The following is a 16,833-nucleotide window of genomic DNA, read 5'->3' on the forward strand; positions in this document are numbered from 1 at the left end:
TGGTAGCCGACATTCATATATATTAGTCCAATAAAAAGAAAACAGAATAGCATAGTAATAAATTATTAAGGGAAAATAATATAAACCTCATTGTAGTTTGATATGTTTTTCATCTCATGACCAAATAATAAATTGTCACTTGATAATTACTTGATCGCAAGAGATTAAACCTTTTTAACCAACTTTTATGAACATTTTTATCAAAAGAAAATGAGAAAACCACCTTCAAGAGAAGGCACACATGCCAAGTCCTTTTGAAAAAAAAGAAACCACTATTGTCGCATTTGAGCTAATATAGGTTTAAACCAGTTGTAAGTGGGAGAAAATAAAATGTAATTTGTGTCCCATTAACATGAGTCTGTCTAATGCAATGCGCACCAAACACAATATGTTCTTGTTTTGTTCTTTACAGTCTTGTTCTATGAAACAAACGGGGGCCTTACTAAACCCGTTTAATCCAATGGAAGCAGCTTAAGGTCTATGACTTATAACCCTCATATAACCACGGAAACTGGGAAGTAAAAAAAAAAAGCAATGAAGAAATATCTAGAAAATATACACAACCAAATTGGCAAAGAAAAAACAAATGATTTTCTAATTTAACAAGCAAAAAAGGTTAAAAGTTGTAAAGGTAAGAACCCACGACACACCATTGAGTAGTTATACTGGCACCCTTTTGCCACGATAACGATCCAGCATCTGCACACATAAATCAAGTAAGTTATTTTACTCTATATTTCTAAACACTAAACATACACCAGATTAGAAACTACAACATAAATTCTATTACGTTCAATTTAAGTTACTAATCATATTGTGATGGAACATAATTACATCTATACTAATATAGTACTATTTGTAGAAAAAAAAAAGTGTGATTTACAACAGTTCTTAAAAAAAACAATCATAGTCAGGGAAATGAGAAGATATTTTAAACATCATTTATCCAGACTGAGAAGATATCAACATTTACAAGGATTTGGAAAGCATACCGATCTAAGGTAAGGCTGTTGAAAAATCCAACCAATAACAGGTATCTTCTGCACGAAAACTGATAGTGTAGGCCAGAATCCACTGCATAAATGGAATCTTAAGTAATTAACAGCAAGTCCTATGAGCAAAAGCAATAAAAAAAAAAAAAAACTATGAGAAATGTATCAAGCAAACCTGAAGAGAATAATGAATCCATAAGCCTCTGCTGCCATTCCTATTACAGGCCACCCAATGATAACAAAGAAGAATCCAACACCAAATGAAACTGTGCCCTGTAAATGCAGTGAATGAATCAAAGGATAGATAACTGGATGTACAAAAGAAATATTTGATCACACACAAGGAGAATTTTATGAGTGAGTATAAAAAAAAAAAAAAAAAAAAAAAAAAAACCTTAAAGTTGCTGCGTTTCATGAAGAACTGCAAGGAGGACTTGACTCCAATGGTCATTATCACTCCTGAGATGAATAGGATCTGGTTCAATACCAAACAAAATTGACCCTTTGTTAGTAATTGTCAAATCAGCATCAGCAATAAAGAAAATAGAGAAATGGAATAAGACACCCGACATTGCCAATAGCAAGAAGCCCCTTGTCGAAGAAGAAAATGATTCCCAAAAACGAGAAAAAGACACCAAATCCAGTCAATCCTAACCCGATCTCTGTTTCATCAACAAAAAACAACTGATTAGTGGAGTAATATTCACAGAGAAAGAAAGGAATCACAAAACACTAATTAAATCTGAGCAATTCTCTTCTCCAATCTCCATGACATTCTTTTAGTAAAAATACAAAATCTGGAACCTGATCTTTGTTACCATACAAACGTTAATTATTTAACTCAGTTTTTAAAAGTAATCTAGTGTCTAACGAAATATTCCAAATAAGCACCAATTTGGCATGTCCCATATTAGCTGCATGTTTCTTTATTTGGTAATATTTCAAAATAAAGTTATTTATGTGTCCATAATCAATTATTCAAGGAGACAATTTTGGTCCATAAGATAACCTTTGTTTTCTTTCATTGCTGAAAGACTTAGACATGTGATTAATAGTCTTATATTCTTATAGAACTATGTGCCCTTTCTATTGCACTGAAGGGGAGGAAATCTTGCTTAGTGCATAATGCATTTGAATGCAGTGGTAAGGTATTTGTGCAAAGAATTCACACTGGTTGGACAAAAAATATGGCAAAGAATAGTTGAAGCACCAATTCACATAGATAAGCAAATCTCTGCTCCATGAAGATTGGCCAATCAAAGGGTCTAGGTTTTTTTTTTTTAAGTTTCTAATCTTTAAAACTGAGCCAGCTAGAGTAGAATTTCAAACATATTGGTTCTAAGGCAAAATCAAGGCTCAGGGTTCAGACTCCAGAGAGCTCATCAAACAGATTGCACAATGTCCCAGGCCATACAACTATTCATCTTATGTTCATAAAATACAGGAGTCTATCCGTGACTCATAACATGTATCAATCATCAGCTGCATATTAAGCCTTGATTACCAGGTGATTATTTGTTCTAAATTATAAACCCCAAACCCAAACATTGATACTACCATGACTTTATTTTATACAGTAATGTAGCATCATAGTTGGCAATGATTATACTACTAATACTCTAATACGATCAAATGTATAGAATGGTCTATATCAACAAAAAATTCAAATTATTGACAAGTGCGGGTTAACTCCAACATTATGATTAAAATTTATATATACAGCAACTTCAAATTGTACGGGGGTACAGAAAAAGAACAAAGATGCTGAAAACTCACTTTTCCAGTCGTTCATCTCTAAACCAACCATCCTGTCTACTCGGATGAAACTCTCCAACGACTAGATCAAATTGATTTCCGCAGACTGAATCAGAAGCAAAACAAACCTAATACAGATGAAATTAATCAATATTAATCCAAAGTAAAATAAAATTCAAACTAACAAAGTTCTAACTATTATGAGATCACGCAATCGATTTAGGGTTTTAATACGCAAAATTCGGCTTAATTAAGATCTCAAAACTCAAATCTTCTTAACTAAGATCACCGATCTGACACGCAAACGAAACAAAAGCAGATACCAAATTTACAAAAACTGATAACAGTTTAATAAAGAACAAACATACAATTCGGCTGTGTAACTTCAGAAATCGTAGGAGATAGATAAACCTGTTTCAGAAGGAGATAAGCACATATATAGTGTGTGTGAGGACTCGGAAGATGAGATGGTAGAATTTGTATTCTCCCAGTCGGATATCGTTCTTCTCTCTGAAGAAATCGATCGTCATCGACGCGTTGTTTTTCAAATTCAGACCTACGCCTAACAGCTAAATTGGTCCCTCTACTTTTAGGTACTAGTATCTAAGGTCCCTGTACTTTTAGGTGATAGTATCTTGGTCCCTATACTTTCCAGTATTTTCAGTTAAGGTAATTAACTACTTATACCATTGTTATTCGTATATTTTTTTTGATGTTGGCCTTCTTATATTATATGTATTTCTAACTTGCATTTAGGGGGTGTTTGGATAGGAAAAAAAAGAGGTGATTATTGCTTATTCCCATAATAAGCTAATTTGAGTGTTTGGATAAAATCTAGCTTATTAGGCTAAATAAGCTAATTTTAATAAACATTCATTCCCATGCTTATTGCTTATTGTTTATTCTCACCACAAATAAGCTATAAGCAATAAGTTAAAAATCTAATCCAAACACCCCCTTAGTGTTTTGCGATGTTTGTTTTTCATGCTTATTTACTTATTTTGTTTGAATACATGTCTAACTGGAGAAGGATAAAGACTAGCTATTGATGTGGTGTTTTCCATAATTGTATTTAAAATGAGAGTTTTAATAAAAGACCAATTTAAAACTTTTATCTTAAATAATTTTAGAACTTTTTATTTAAATGACAAAATAATCATTTTTCAAAATTTGTCGGTGCCAAATCACAAAAAATTATTATATTTTGGACCTGTGCAAAACCGTTTTTTTATGTAACTTATCTTTTATCTACAACAAATTTTGCAGTTTACCCCATAATCAATCTAAACAAAAAGGAGTGAAATTTTAAACAAGGGAGACTCGATCAACTGTATTGCTATTCCACCCAGCGACTCCATTTCAAATCAATTCAAAATTGACTGCTTAAAACACGATTTGCAACTCAAAATCTGAGAGGTCTCTAGCAGGATCATCATATTCCAGTACTACTTCATTGACGTGATTCCATCAAATCAACAAAATGGCACGAGCATCAGCACTAGCAAAGTACAAGCTAGTGTTCTTGGGTGATCAATCCGTCGGCAAAACCAGCATTATTACTCGCTTTATGTATGATAAGTTCGATACCTCTTATCAGGTGCGAAAATTGTTATCCTTACACTCATTGAATCAGATCTTCATAGCAGTTTGTGCAATTATCATGTCAAATCGGCGATCTGATTGTACCGAGTCCGTTTCTTGCTGTTTCGCTGATTACAAACAGATCTGTAGTTTTCTTTTGCTTTCAATTCTGTTGGTATAAGTTTTCTATCCCGATTTGAATCGTGTTTTAGAAATTGTGCAAGGAATTTGAGTTTTACTTAATCAATGTTGCTACAAGGAGTAAGGGACTACGGGAGTGTCTATTTTTATACAAAATCATGTCTCCACCAAGTTCATTGAGATGTCACTGTATCATGATCTAGAATCCTGCTCCTGTGTTACTTGTTTGGGTATAATCCGTGAACTCTTTTGACCATATGATCATGCTCAGAGGAGATTAGCATCTTGTTTATGGTGCTTTTAGTGAAGCACATTTATTGTTCATGTTTGTAGCTTAGGATATAAACTCAACCAGACAATAATGGTACATACTGTTAGTCTCAATATATCGATTTATTACACTACCCACCTCCTTTCCAATATTTGAGATGGTTTCTGACTTTTGCAGATCAGAAACCTTTCTACTGGTTGTATTTCTATAACTTTTAACCAACTCCTGTTATTCTAGTTTCAAAGTCAAAATGCATATTTGATTCTTAATACCACATATTATGTATGCACCCTTTTCCACTTGATAGTTCTTGTGTGACCAATTAGCTACTATGTTATCCTTTCTAACTGACTAAACCATCTGTTTTCAAAGACTTCTTAAGAGATCATCAAAAGTTAAAATAATGTTTCTGTTGTATTAAATGTTAATTTTAACTTACTCTCTTGAAATCAAGCTCAATTCATATATACCTTAAACTAAATCAAGTTGTATGTTGATCAGGCAACCATTGGGATTGACTTCTTATCTAAAACAATGTATCTTGAAGATCGGACAGTTCGTCTGCAGTTATGGTAACATGTTATAAACTGCAAATATTTACTTTTCTTGATGTCATCTTACACTTTGAATATGATAATTACTATATCTTACTAAATTGTACAATATGATCTCAGGGATACAGCTGGGCAAGAGAGGTTTAGGAGTCTCATTCCAAGTTACATAAGGGATTCTTCGGTTGCTGTTATCACATATGATGTTTCAAGTATGACATAATTCAATTACCATTTTTCAACCCACTTTTTCAAGATTTGAAATTTATCATTTTTTTTTATATAATTAGGCCGGCAAACTTTTCTGAACACTATAAAATGGATCGAGGAAGTGCGTGCAGAGAGAGGTAGTGATGTTATTATTGTTATGGTTGGGAACAAGACTGACCTTGTGGACAAAAGGTGATCATATTCGTTTCATAGCATTGTACTTTCCAATTGTTATTATCTATATAAAATATAAATGATGTTTATTAAAAAAAAAAATATTCACCAGGCAAGTGTCAGTAGAGGAAGGTGAAGCCAAAGCTACTGAGCTCAATGTGATGTTCATTGAAACAAGTGCTAAAGCGGGGTTCAACATCAAGGTATGCAAAAAAAAGTTTTGTTATATTTTTTTTATTGGAAGTTAAAATTAGAAAATGATTTTTATTTTATTACAGGCTTTATTTAGGAAAATAGCAGCAGCGTTGCCAGGAATGGAAACACTTTCATCAACAAAACATGAAGAAATGGTTGATGTGAATTTGAAGTCAACAAGCATGAGTTCATCTCAGCCTGAATCTGGTGGTTGTGCTTGTTGATGATCAAAGTTGAAAAGTTTGGAAACAAAATATTGTGTTTATTGGTTTGTTGTTATCATTTAACCACAAATGTATGTAACAAAATTCGTATGTTTTTCCCTTTTCATTTGATATTATTACATTTGTGACGGGAGTAGAATCATCCTGCATTACTGAGGTGTAGTTTTTTTTATGTATAAAAGGATTTATGTGGAATCGCCAAGATTTTGAATTGGTTTTTTGTATTGATGAATATTTTAAATCAAGGTATTTGTGTTTGGGAATCTGCATATTTGTTTAATGTAGAGGTTTGTGATTATGTTAAAATATTTTGATTTCATTATCTGGCTTGTCTTTGTCTTGTAAACAAATACAATTTGCGCCTCTATTTTTCTGTATATTTTATATAAAAAAAAGTTCTCCATTGACATTAATTTATCTCTGAACAAATATCTTAATTATTTATAAGTAGTAAATATTCAGTAAAATATCAACATGAATACAATAATTCATATATTAATTAATTATATACTTTATACTTACTATATAAGAATTTTAAATTCAATTGGTCAGATAATTAGAAAAGTTAGACATTACAAACTACTAAAAAGTAGGTTGTGTAGAAGTTAAATAAATAAATATTGATAAAATATAGATTAAATATTATTTCGGTGACAACCGTTGTAATATTTAAAGGGATAAATTGCATGCAAAACAATAATTAAGAGCTTATAAAAATTTTACTTATCTAACGTAGTAAAGTGTTTGCTATAACTTTTTGAAAAACTTTTTTCCTTTTATGTCTTCACCAACTTTATTTAACAATAAACTATCTTTGTAAATTTTCTCCGATGTACGATTTTTAAAAAAAAAAATCTTTTCATTAGTTAAACATTTGTTCTCATCTAGGTGTAAAACCCGTATAATACATGAGTTGATTAAAAAAATTATATATCAAAGTGTAACAATAAATATTTTTTAAAATAAAATTTTGAAATAAGGAATGAAAAACATAAATGTTGGCTAAAAAAACGCCATATTTTACCATATAGACACCCTAATTTAAGTTTGAAATATTTTTATTGGTTGAAACTGCATTGTTTTCAGGAAAATGTGATTATAAATAGTTAACTATATGTTGACTTTTGAAATATTTATTATAACATTTATTACATTTAATACTTTACACATATAAGTATAAGGATTATGTGACTTTAATTTAAAAATTGAAAAATCTAGAAATTGACATGTGATATTATTTTATTTTAAAAATATAACAAATGACAAATGTCAAAATTTATGAGAAATTGACATGTGGCAAAATTCAGTGACTCACGTCATCTGATTGGTTGTATTTTAATATTTTAAGCACATACCATATTTGATGTTAAAGTTGTTTTGACTAGAATGATGACGGGTTGAAGAATTGTAAAAAAATGAATTCCACTCCAATGCCATGCTGGTTATAAAATGTTAAAAAACCATAAACCGTTCTATTAGAGATGTTTAGAATGAGAAGTTAATTGATATAGATATGAAGAAGCTTAATGATATTGTGGTGATAATGCCGAAATGGGTTTAATGATCAAGTTGAATGGTTATTGAATAATCCAAAGTGTCTTTATTTTTTTTAACTTTATTAAGCCCAAATTCTAAGAAACCGTATTTTTTGTATATTGTTTGGTAGCTTGAGGAAAGGTTATTGATTATTTCTCAAACAAAGAAGAAGGAAGTTTCGTGGGCTTGGGTTGGATGGGCTTTTAGCAAAATGATGGTTGAGCATGAGAACCGATGCTCGCTTTATTTGGCCTCGAACAATAAAAGCTGTTCACAATCACTTCGGGCTAATTCCCCGAGGAATAAGAAATCCATCCCCGGTACATGGGTTAAGCATAAAGAAAAAAAAAAGTATTAGCTCCCACGAATGATGTAATCTATTAAGCTCATGCTCGTTTTGAATTCCCTCTTTGTATTTTTGTGCTAGCTTTACTCTTTTAAGACAATCATCTATGACAAAATGAAACCATATTATGAAATATTAAGATATTTATAAAAATAGCGGATTAACATAATATCTGATTCCTATAAAACAACTGAACTAGTATAACATCTAAGATTTTATAAAATATATAGATTTTTAATAAATCTCTAAATTGATAAATAACTAAATTACAATTTATCCTGATATTCTATAAAAGTATATTAAAATGATAAATGATAAAAACAATTAAACATGATGATATGAGAATATTTGAAATAGACTGTGTAGATTATAATATAAATTTAAATAACAAATTGATATGGCAATGGATTAATTTTTTTTTTGTAAGGGTTGAATGACCAAATATAATCTTAGTTACCAAGCAATGAACTAGTTATCAATATATCAATAATTCAATTTGCATGTCATATATTTGATTATAAACTTATAATATATATGTTTGATTTAAACACCATGTCAATCTTTTGAATATAAAGTTTATGCCAATCTTTTAAAACCCGAGTCGACCCGGCTGGTTCAACTGGTTGGGGGTAGAAGACAGGGTCAATTGAGAACGGTTTTTTGTAAAAATACTTACCGGATTGAACCAGCTGGGTTTCCCCTAAACCGCGGTTCGATTGCTTATATCGAACCGGTTAAAACCAGATTGACCCGTTTTAATAAGGCTTGGATAGTTGGATACAAGTAGCGAATGTCAAAACAACGAGTCGTTTGCGGTTTCTTCAATGTTTTTTAATGTTTAAACTTTGTGGACATCAAATTATTGGTTTTATATGTTTATACATTATGCAGGAAAGTAAAAATATATAAAAAAAAAAAAAAAAAAAACCATAAACCGGGTTGACCCAACGGTTCAACTAGTTGAACCGGTTGACCCGTGAACCAATCAATCACATTTAAAACATTGGTTTATTCGTATATCATTTGGAATGCATATCCTCACTAATATGATTAAATTTTATATAAAAATAAATATAGAAATAAAAAAGCAAGTAGCCCATGAAAGTTTTCATAGGATGAGGCCTTCATTGCCGACCATTCATCTGAAGATAACAAAAACCCTCTAAAATCACAACTTCTCAATCCCCATCATATCTGCTTCTTCTTCTTCTTGACCCAAAAACACACACACTCAAAACACACACACACATACACACGCTTAATGGCTCTTAGAATGTGGGCTTCTTCCACAGCCAATGCTCTAAGGCTATCCACTTCTTGCAGACCTCATTTCTCCCCTCTTTCCCGATGCTTCTCTTCAGGTAAATTACATTTCTACCCTTCCAATATATCTGTAATCCATGTTAGTTTTTCTTATGTCCATTGAGAGGTGTTGCAGTTGTGGATGGGTTGAAGTATGCAAATTCACATGAATGGGTCAAGCATGAAGGTGCTGTTGCTACCATTGGTATTACTGACCATGCTCAGGTTCTTTTATCTATTTTTTTTCTTCCTATTTAATTTTATAATTTATTGTCATTAAGAGTTAAATGCATATTTATGCAACATCCTTTTTTTTTTTTTTTTTTTTCAATTTATACAACTAAATGTTTTTTCAAATTACGTATGCCACAGCGTTTCATTTTACGGCTAAAAGATCCATTATTTTAGTTATAATTTGTTTAACTAGGTAAATCTGAATGCATAAGTTGTGTCACTTGGATAAATTGGTAAAAAAGTGAAACCTTATCCTCTAAATTTGAAAACATTGTTGCATCAAACTGAAAGCTTTTTAATTTATCGACAATTTATGTTTGGTTTAATGTCATAAATAGATAACGAATTATTTTTTTCTTCATAAAACACCATTTATTTTAGAAAAAAGTTCATTATAAGTTGAGCTAATGGAATTTTTTGGTTACAAAATATACCCTTTTTTCCATGGTTTTAAAACATTCAAGTTGCTTATCTTTTAATGATACGTTTTTTGAAACAATAAAAAAAAAACAAATATCTATATTCTATACCTATTTATGATATTAACTCTTTATGTTTTTAATTGAAAAATAAATATAGGACCATCTTGGAGAGGTGGTGTTTGTGGATTTGCCAGATGCCGGTGGCTCAGTAGCCAAAGCCACCGGTTTTGGAGCGGTGGAAAGTGTGAAAGCCACCAGTGACATTAACTCCCCGATCTCTGGAGAGATTGTGGAGGTGAACTCAAAGCTGAGTGAGACTCCTGGTTTGGTAATTCTCTCTCATTTTCAATTTAGAAATTTAAATTGTTTGACTTAAAAGTCAAAACATACGGATAAGATATTATTTTCTATTACTAATAATGTATAAATTTCACGAATGTTAAAGATCAACTCAAGCCCATATGAAGATGGATGGATGATTAAGGTGAAACCAAGCAACCCATCGGAGTTGGAATCATTGATGGGTGCAAAAGAGTACACAAAGTTCTGCGAAGAAGAAGACGCTTCTCACTAGACTTGAACATACAAAATGTCCCTATGAATTTTTTTTCTTTTTCGTTTCTTCCTCAACTAACTGAAATCTCAGTTGTTCTAAATAAATGATATTATTTCAAAGGCTTGATGTTAATTTATTATCTACTATAAATTATGATACAAGTTACCCGTTCATGTTACCACATCTATCAATTCAATCACAATTTTAACCCATTTGAGGGTATATATCATATTTATACTGTCAAATGTTACAAAAGTAGCACGAATTATATAATTTTATACAATTGTCACCCATATTTATATCATGAGCATATCAACACCAATATGTGGAACCGGTGGAGGCCTTAAACCTCACCATAGCCGTTGCAATTTGATGGGGAATACGAAGCAATTGATATCAGTTTCAGTCTTAGTTCATTGCTGACTGTGTCAACTTTAGTTTGAGTAGCCACAACCTCAACTTTTGGGATTTCAGATTTAGTCACATGTGAAAAACTTTCGGGTTCACAATAAGAGATGGCGATGAGAGATTCCCTCACATGCTCGAGTGAAAACTTCTTTGTCTGTGGTTGATAATAACCCATGTAACGTAGTATGCTTTATCCTGCAAATATTCCGAAATTAATGTAAACATCGATTTTGTAGAAGGTTTGGTTTGATGACTTTCAGGCTTTTGTAATGGAAACATTCTTATATTTTCGCATATATAAGGTCCATAGAACTTGTAATTGATTGAGTAAATCAAATTGTTTTAAAACACGCGTAGAAATGGATTTCAAGTATGACATCGTATGATAAAAATGTAGGCATGTTTCTGTTTTTGATATTTTGGTCAAAGGTATCATTTTTTGAACCAAGATATGGCATGCTTTTACTCCCCTGTTTGAGATTTAAGTAGTTTTCTCATAATTCGATCATTTATTTGGTTTCGCTTAGCTTAGTGATTTAACGTCAATCTTGGATATTAAATTTGAATAGAATCATGGAAAAAAGTCAAAATTGATATCTTAAAACAGAGGAATATGTTTTGTTATGGTTTATTGGTTTTCATTGCTGTTCTTTTGTTCAGCTTCATAAAAATTAACAGAAATTCAATAACAAGTCAAACGAAAATGACCGACGCTTATAATAATGGAAACCAAATCGAAAGAGTTTCAAAATAAATCAACTAAAAAACAGAGGATAATATGAAAACCAACAAGAAATATAAAAACCATCCGCAAAAGAATCAAGCGAAACCGAATTTTTGGAAAACAAAAACGCAGATCACGAGACAAAGGATAGAATTTCAGATTAAAATCATGAAGAAGAAAAAGAACAGACCTTAGTTATGGCGATTATGGGTGAAGCAACGGCGTGGATCTCTGCCTCCGTCCCTCGGCGTTTGGGGGAAAGGACAGGAGGAGCGAGGGAGGCGTTAGGAATGAGAGGTTTGGTTGGTGGGGGAGATTCTTTCGTCTGAATCTTTTGTACCCAAACGCCTTTTTTTCCGACGTGTAATCTATTAACCAATTTTAGATAGCTTTGACTTGGGATTTTGACTCTATCTATGTCATCCAATCCAATCCTCTAATAATAAAATAAGTAAAACATACTCGCCATACGATTTATAAAGCTTTAAATACAAACCTGCAGCTACAAAATAATAATAATAATAATAATAATAATAATAATAATAATAATAAGAAGAAGAAGAAGAAGAAGAAGTTGAGTGCGACTATTATTGGTAAGCGATATATAAGTGTTTTTCCTTTTTAAAATAGTAAGAGATTTTTCTAGAGAAATTAGTTTTTCTTTGAGAATCTTTAGCTCAAGACTGAGAGAACATTTTTCTTTATTTGAGACTAATAACTTGAAATGTAAGAGATCAATCGTGTCATCTTTTTCAATATTACACATAGAGGAAAAATTAATATGATTTTTTACTTGATACGCTGATGCATTGTTCCATTCTGACTTGATGTCATCAGCAGTGTGAGGAGAATCAACGTTAAGAATCTCAACATTGTCATGCGAAGTGTCAGTGTGAGATTCAACAGTCTAGGCCATGAGCACTTAACTTCATCGTCTGAAGAGTATTCCTTGTCAAAATCAGATGATAGAGTGATCATCATCTCTTGAGAAGTTGAGCAGTTTTGGACCAAACGATAGACATAAAAAGGAAGTGAGTTTCAAATAACAATTCTAGCTACTACATCAAGATTCAACATCCTTTTCTCTTACATGCTATAACATGGAATGGACTTCCCTTTCAGCTTACTGCCAGATGCACCATTGTTTGATGATTGATGTGAAGCAGCTATAGGACCTTTGTTGACGACGTCGAGCATATCAAAATCCATGAACTCTAGAACATTCATGGCCTTTGATTCTAATCAGAGAAATTGTATTGGTCAAACCGGGGAATCTTGTTACAAATAGATGACTTAGGAACTAAGGAAGACGACATGATTACTTGAGTGTATCACAAACCTACTCTAATACCGATTGAAGTTTTGTGTTTGATCGGATACACTTCAAATATGAACAAGAAAAGCAAAACTAATCTAAGCAAAATAATCAATAGAAAGTAAATAACACAAGAGTTCTCCAAATGTTCATTTCACCAAGAAAATAGGTTTTGTCTTCACTAAGAAGATGGGTTTGTCACAAGACAATTAACACAAAGTCACAAACAAAACTACTCACCCTCACAACATTAGGGTTTGTCCTAATGTTGTGTATATACTAATCTTACATGTATATCCCATGATTGACAAGATTATATCTAATCTATACTAAGAACTGATTTTATCATAAGGATACGTGATCTGATATCTATTCTATATTTATCTATAATAATTGTCTAATATACAAAAGATTACAATCGGACAACTATACTATAAGCTGACGCTGTTGAACTTATGATGCTGGCGCTAATGACTTGTAGACGCCGACGCTGATAGACCAGCATATCATGTGTTTGAATCATCAGATTATAAGGTGTGACCTTACACTTTCTTTAATTATATTTTCATATTTGTTATACTGAATTCAAACATTCAAGCTGAGGACGGGGAATTCTCAAATGTTATAAACTAGAAAACCCCAAAAGAGATAAACTAAAAAATGGGAATATTTGAAACGTTATGGAATTTTTGGGTCTAGTCATTGAATGTGGTATTCTAGACATCGCCTTGGAGAACTGCCTTTCATAATTGATAACATCCATGAAGCATATGGATTAAAATATGAAAATTGGCTGACATCAGGCCGAATGGTATATGTACAACGAAGGAGTTCGTCGCATATGTGGCCACAAACCACGATCGTGCACACCGCCCCAATATTTCGTCGTGAGTCGTGGTCGTGGCTATTCGTGGTGGCTATGATGGAGGCGGACGGCCAATTAAATTTCAGGGCTTGCATTTTACCGTTCAACGGTCAATTTTTGTAGTTTTTAATTTTTTTTACAAACTCAATGGCTATATAAACACAATAAAACCCTCACTTTTCATTAAAATTTACACTCTCATTCTCTAAACCAAAAAACACATGGATTTCTTTAAAAATTTTGACTCGGATGATGACACATCTTATCAGTCTTCTTCAACGTTGTGCAACACTTCCGTCCAAATAAGGTTATATTTTTACGTATTAGTAATGCTTTAGAGGCCCATTATGATTTTTTCAATAAAAACCCGATGCTAGAGGAAGAATGAGTTTTTTCTAGTATACAAAAATGTACGGTTGCACTTAAGTATCTGGGATATGGTATAACATTTGATGCATCCGACGAGTACTTAAAAGTATCCTAGAGGACTGCAATTGATTGTGTAGATTGGTTTTGTGCATGTGTGTATGAGGCTTTTCACAAAGAATATTTATGTAAACCTACTCCACGTGATATTGAGAGATTATATTTGGCTCATAAAGATAGACATGGATTTCCGGGTATGATTGGTAGTCTAGATTGTATGCATGTGGCTTGGAAAAAATGTCCAAAGGCGTGGCGCAATCAATTTATGCAAGGTGATATAGGTGAAACCAACTATAATACTAAAAGTTGTTGCATCTAAGGATTTGTGGATATGCTATTCATTTTTTTGGAGTTGCAGTGTCTAACAATGACATTAATGTTTTTGGCCAGTATCCTCTTTTCAACGATATTTGGATTGGTAAAGCATCTGATATGTTGTTCATGGTGAACGGACATTCGTACAAATGCGGTTACTGCCTTTGTAACCTTGATTATTCTATAATTATGAAGGCATACTTGGTTCCTCGAAGTGAAAAAGCAAAGTTGTTCACAAAAAGGTAGGAAGCAGCGAGAAAGGATATCAAGAAGGCATTTGGAGTCCTCAAACAGACATAACATGTAGTGAAATACGATACACGCCTCTGGGATAAAGATAAAATTAAATGAATAGTCAAAGCATGCATTATAATGCATAATATGATCATTGAATATCAAGGTCAAACGATTTGCACGTATGATCCAGACGACTTTGTCATCCCGATTGAAGAGCTCGTACCCGGAACGAGTGAATTTTTAGCACGAATTGTTGAAATTCATAACATTGAAACGTGTTTCAATCTTCGAGAAGATGTCGCAAAACATTTGTACCAACTCAACATAAACGAAATTATTTTTTTACTCGTGTTTGTTTGTTTCTTTTTTTAATTATAAGTTATTTAAGTAATGTAATGTTTTCTTTTTAATTCTAAATTTATTCAGTAATATAGTTTGAAATTGTATTTTTATTTTTAAAATTAATGAAAAACTAGTTAAAAAAATTCAATGTTTCTTTTTTTAATTTTTATTTTTAAAATGTAATTTTATTGTATTTTTGAACTAAAAAAATAAAAAAAAAAATGATGTGGAGTTGAGTGGTAGTGGTGGGTATCCCATATGTTTAGTAGTAGTTAGTAACGATGATATGACACTCAGCACTATAATAGTTAGTGACGAATATAACTGATGGTCTTAAAGTTGTCTTACTTCTCTTAATGGATGCCAATAGAGATCCTCTATTTTGATGTCTAGTATTGTATATCAAAAGATCCCTATACTTGACTTTAAAAGTTAGATAAACCATATGTTTTTTTTGGTTAACCAACTTGATGTGATTTGATGCGTTTTAAGTATTTAAATTTTATATGATCTTTAGGAATTTAAGTTAGTATATCTTTATTTATTCGTTCTTTATGTTTGTATCGAACTATTTTTGTAAACAAACTATGTAATTTCCTTTCCAACACAGGTAACATGAACACCCTTTTATTCTATGATTCTTTCTTGAGTAAATTCCACGAATGGTCCCTATGGGTTGTCGTAATTTGCATGTTTGGTCTCTAATTTATTTTTTAACTCAGAATGTCCCTACTATTTGTTTTTGTTATGCTTTTGGTCCCTGTCTTACCTAAAAATACTATTTTGTCATTAATTTTTTAAATTATTTAAAGACAAAATTGCAAAAATGGACCCTGTGGTATGTATTTTTTTGGAGTTTTACTCCAAACCCCGACTTTTTTGGCTTTGTGGTCCTTTTGAGCTAGTTTCATTGTGTTTTTGGTCCCTCAGAATAGTGAAATGACTGTAATACCATTGGATTATTTATTTTTCATTTAATTTTCATTTCTTTCATTTTTTAAAATCTAAATACTTATTTATTTATTTAACTAGTTAAAAAAAAGTCTCTCTCTCTCTCTCTCTCTCTCGTATGTGTGTGTGTTTATCTCCGACGAGGCCAAGATAGCCCCGGGTATCTCCTCCCTCTTTCTATTCTTCTTCTCGTCACAAAACCCTCATTCACAGACATCGCCAGCCCTCCTCAGCCCCTCTTTTTTCGATGACAACCACTTCAGCACCGCCGATCGCTGCTACTCTATCTTAGATCGGAAACAACCCCGGTGAAGGAGTTTCAGACAAGAAAGAGCTCGTCGGAATCACTGACTGGATAAACTCCAGCCGCTTCAACCACCCTCTTGACCCTCCTACTTCATCGTAATAGCCCCATGTATCTCCTCCCTCTTTCTATTCTTCTTCTCAACGCAAAACCCTAGCCTCCGGCACCGGTAACCAGCAGCGGCTCTACAAACCCTAATAGAGATGGCGACTTGTGGTTTCTGGCACCACCGTCGACAAACACTAACATTTCAGGTCTGGATTCAGACACCACCTCAGATATGTGAGAGATAAAAAGAGAAGAAGAAGAAAAATGGCGTTTCAGATCAATGTGTGTGTGAGAGAGAGAGAGAGAATCGATTTTTGGGTTTTGTGTGTGTGGTGGACGGTGGTCGAAAACAGAAGAAGACAGGAGGGTAATTGGTGGGCGGTTCTTTTTCCCCATTGAACAAATCCG

General features: G+C 32.5%; 3 protein-coding genes and 1 long non-coding RNA gene across 6 annotated transcripts; 2 read left to right on the top strand and 2 right to left on the bottom strand.

Moving 5' to 3' along the window:
• Positions 1-326: 326 nt before the first annotated feature.
• On the bottom strand, positions 327-3,314 carry LOC111907365 (vesicle transport protein GOT1). Of its 3 annotated transcripts, XM_023903138.3 has the most exons (8): positions 3,159-3,314; positions 2,769-2,875; positions 1,563-1,654; positions 1,387-1,467; positions 1,168-1,265; positions 993-1,074; positions 651-699; positions 327-511 (listed from the first exon to the last, which is right to left on the bottom strand). In XM_023903138.3, the coding sequence occupies exons 2-7, from the start codon at positions 2,797-2,799 to the stop codon at positions 661-663; spliced, it is 423 nt and encodes a 140-aa protein (XP_023758906.1). In that variant the 5' UTR covers positions 2,800-2,875; positions 3,159-3,314; the 3' UTR covers positions 327-511; positions 651-660. The 3 variants fall into 3 exon arrangements, with proteins under 3 accessions (XP_023758906.1, XP_023758904.1, XP_023758905.1); XM_023903136.3 differs by having other exon boundaries at positions 327-699; XM_023903137.3 differs by having other exon boundaries at positions 327-699; positions 3,116-3,266.
• Positions 3,315-4,018: 704 nt separating this feature from the next.
• Positions 4,019-6,359, top strand: LOC111907364 (ras-related protein RABH1b). Its single transcript, XM_023903135.3, has 6 exons — positions 4,019-4,344; positions 5,242-5,312; positions 5,415-5,503; positions 5,582-5,693; positions 5,788-5,878; positions 5,954-6,359. Exons 1-6 carry the CDS (start codon positions 4,228-4,230, stop codon positions 6,092-6,094), a joined length of 621 nt encoding a protein of 206 aa, XP_023758903.1. The 5' UTR covers positions 4,019-4,227; the 3' UTR covers positions 6,095-6,359.
• Positions 6,360-9,094: 2,735 nt separating this feature from the next.
• Positions 9,095-10,668, top strand: LOC111907362 (glycine cleavage system H protein, mitochondrial). The gene is made up of 4 exons (XM_023903134.3): positions 9,095-9,337; positions 9,415-9,503; positions 10,092-10,262; positions 10,380-10,668. Exons 1-4 carry the CDS (start codon positions 9,238-9,240, stop codon positions 10,506-10,508), a joined length of 489 nt encoding a protein of 162 aa, XP_023758902.1. The 5' UTR covers positions 9,095-9,237; the 3' UTR covers positions 10,509-10,668.
• Positions 10,669-10,681: 13 nt separating this feature from the next.
• Positions 10,682-12,071, bottom strand: LOC111907363 (uncharacterized). Its single transcript, XR_002855548.2, has 2 exons — positions 11,813-12,071; positions 10,682-11,093 (listed from the first exon to the last, which is right to left on the bottom strand). It is a non-coding gene; the product is annotated as an uncharacterized LOC111907363 (long non-coding RNA).
• Positions 12,072-16,833: the final 4,762 nt, after the last annotated feature.

The sequence above is a fragment of the Lactuca sativa genome, chromosome 3 (genome assembly GCF_002870075.4).
Source record: "Lactuca sativa cultivar Salinas chromosome 3, Lsat_Salinas_v11, whole genome shotgun sequence".
NCBI lineage: Eukaryota > Viridiplantae > Streptophyta > Magnoliopsida > Asterales > Asteraceae > Lactuca > Lactuca sativa.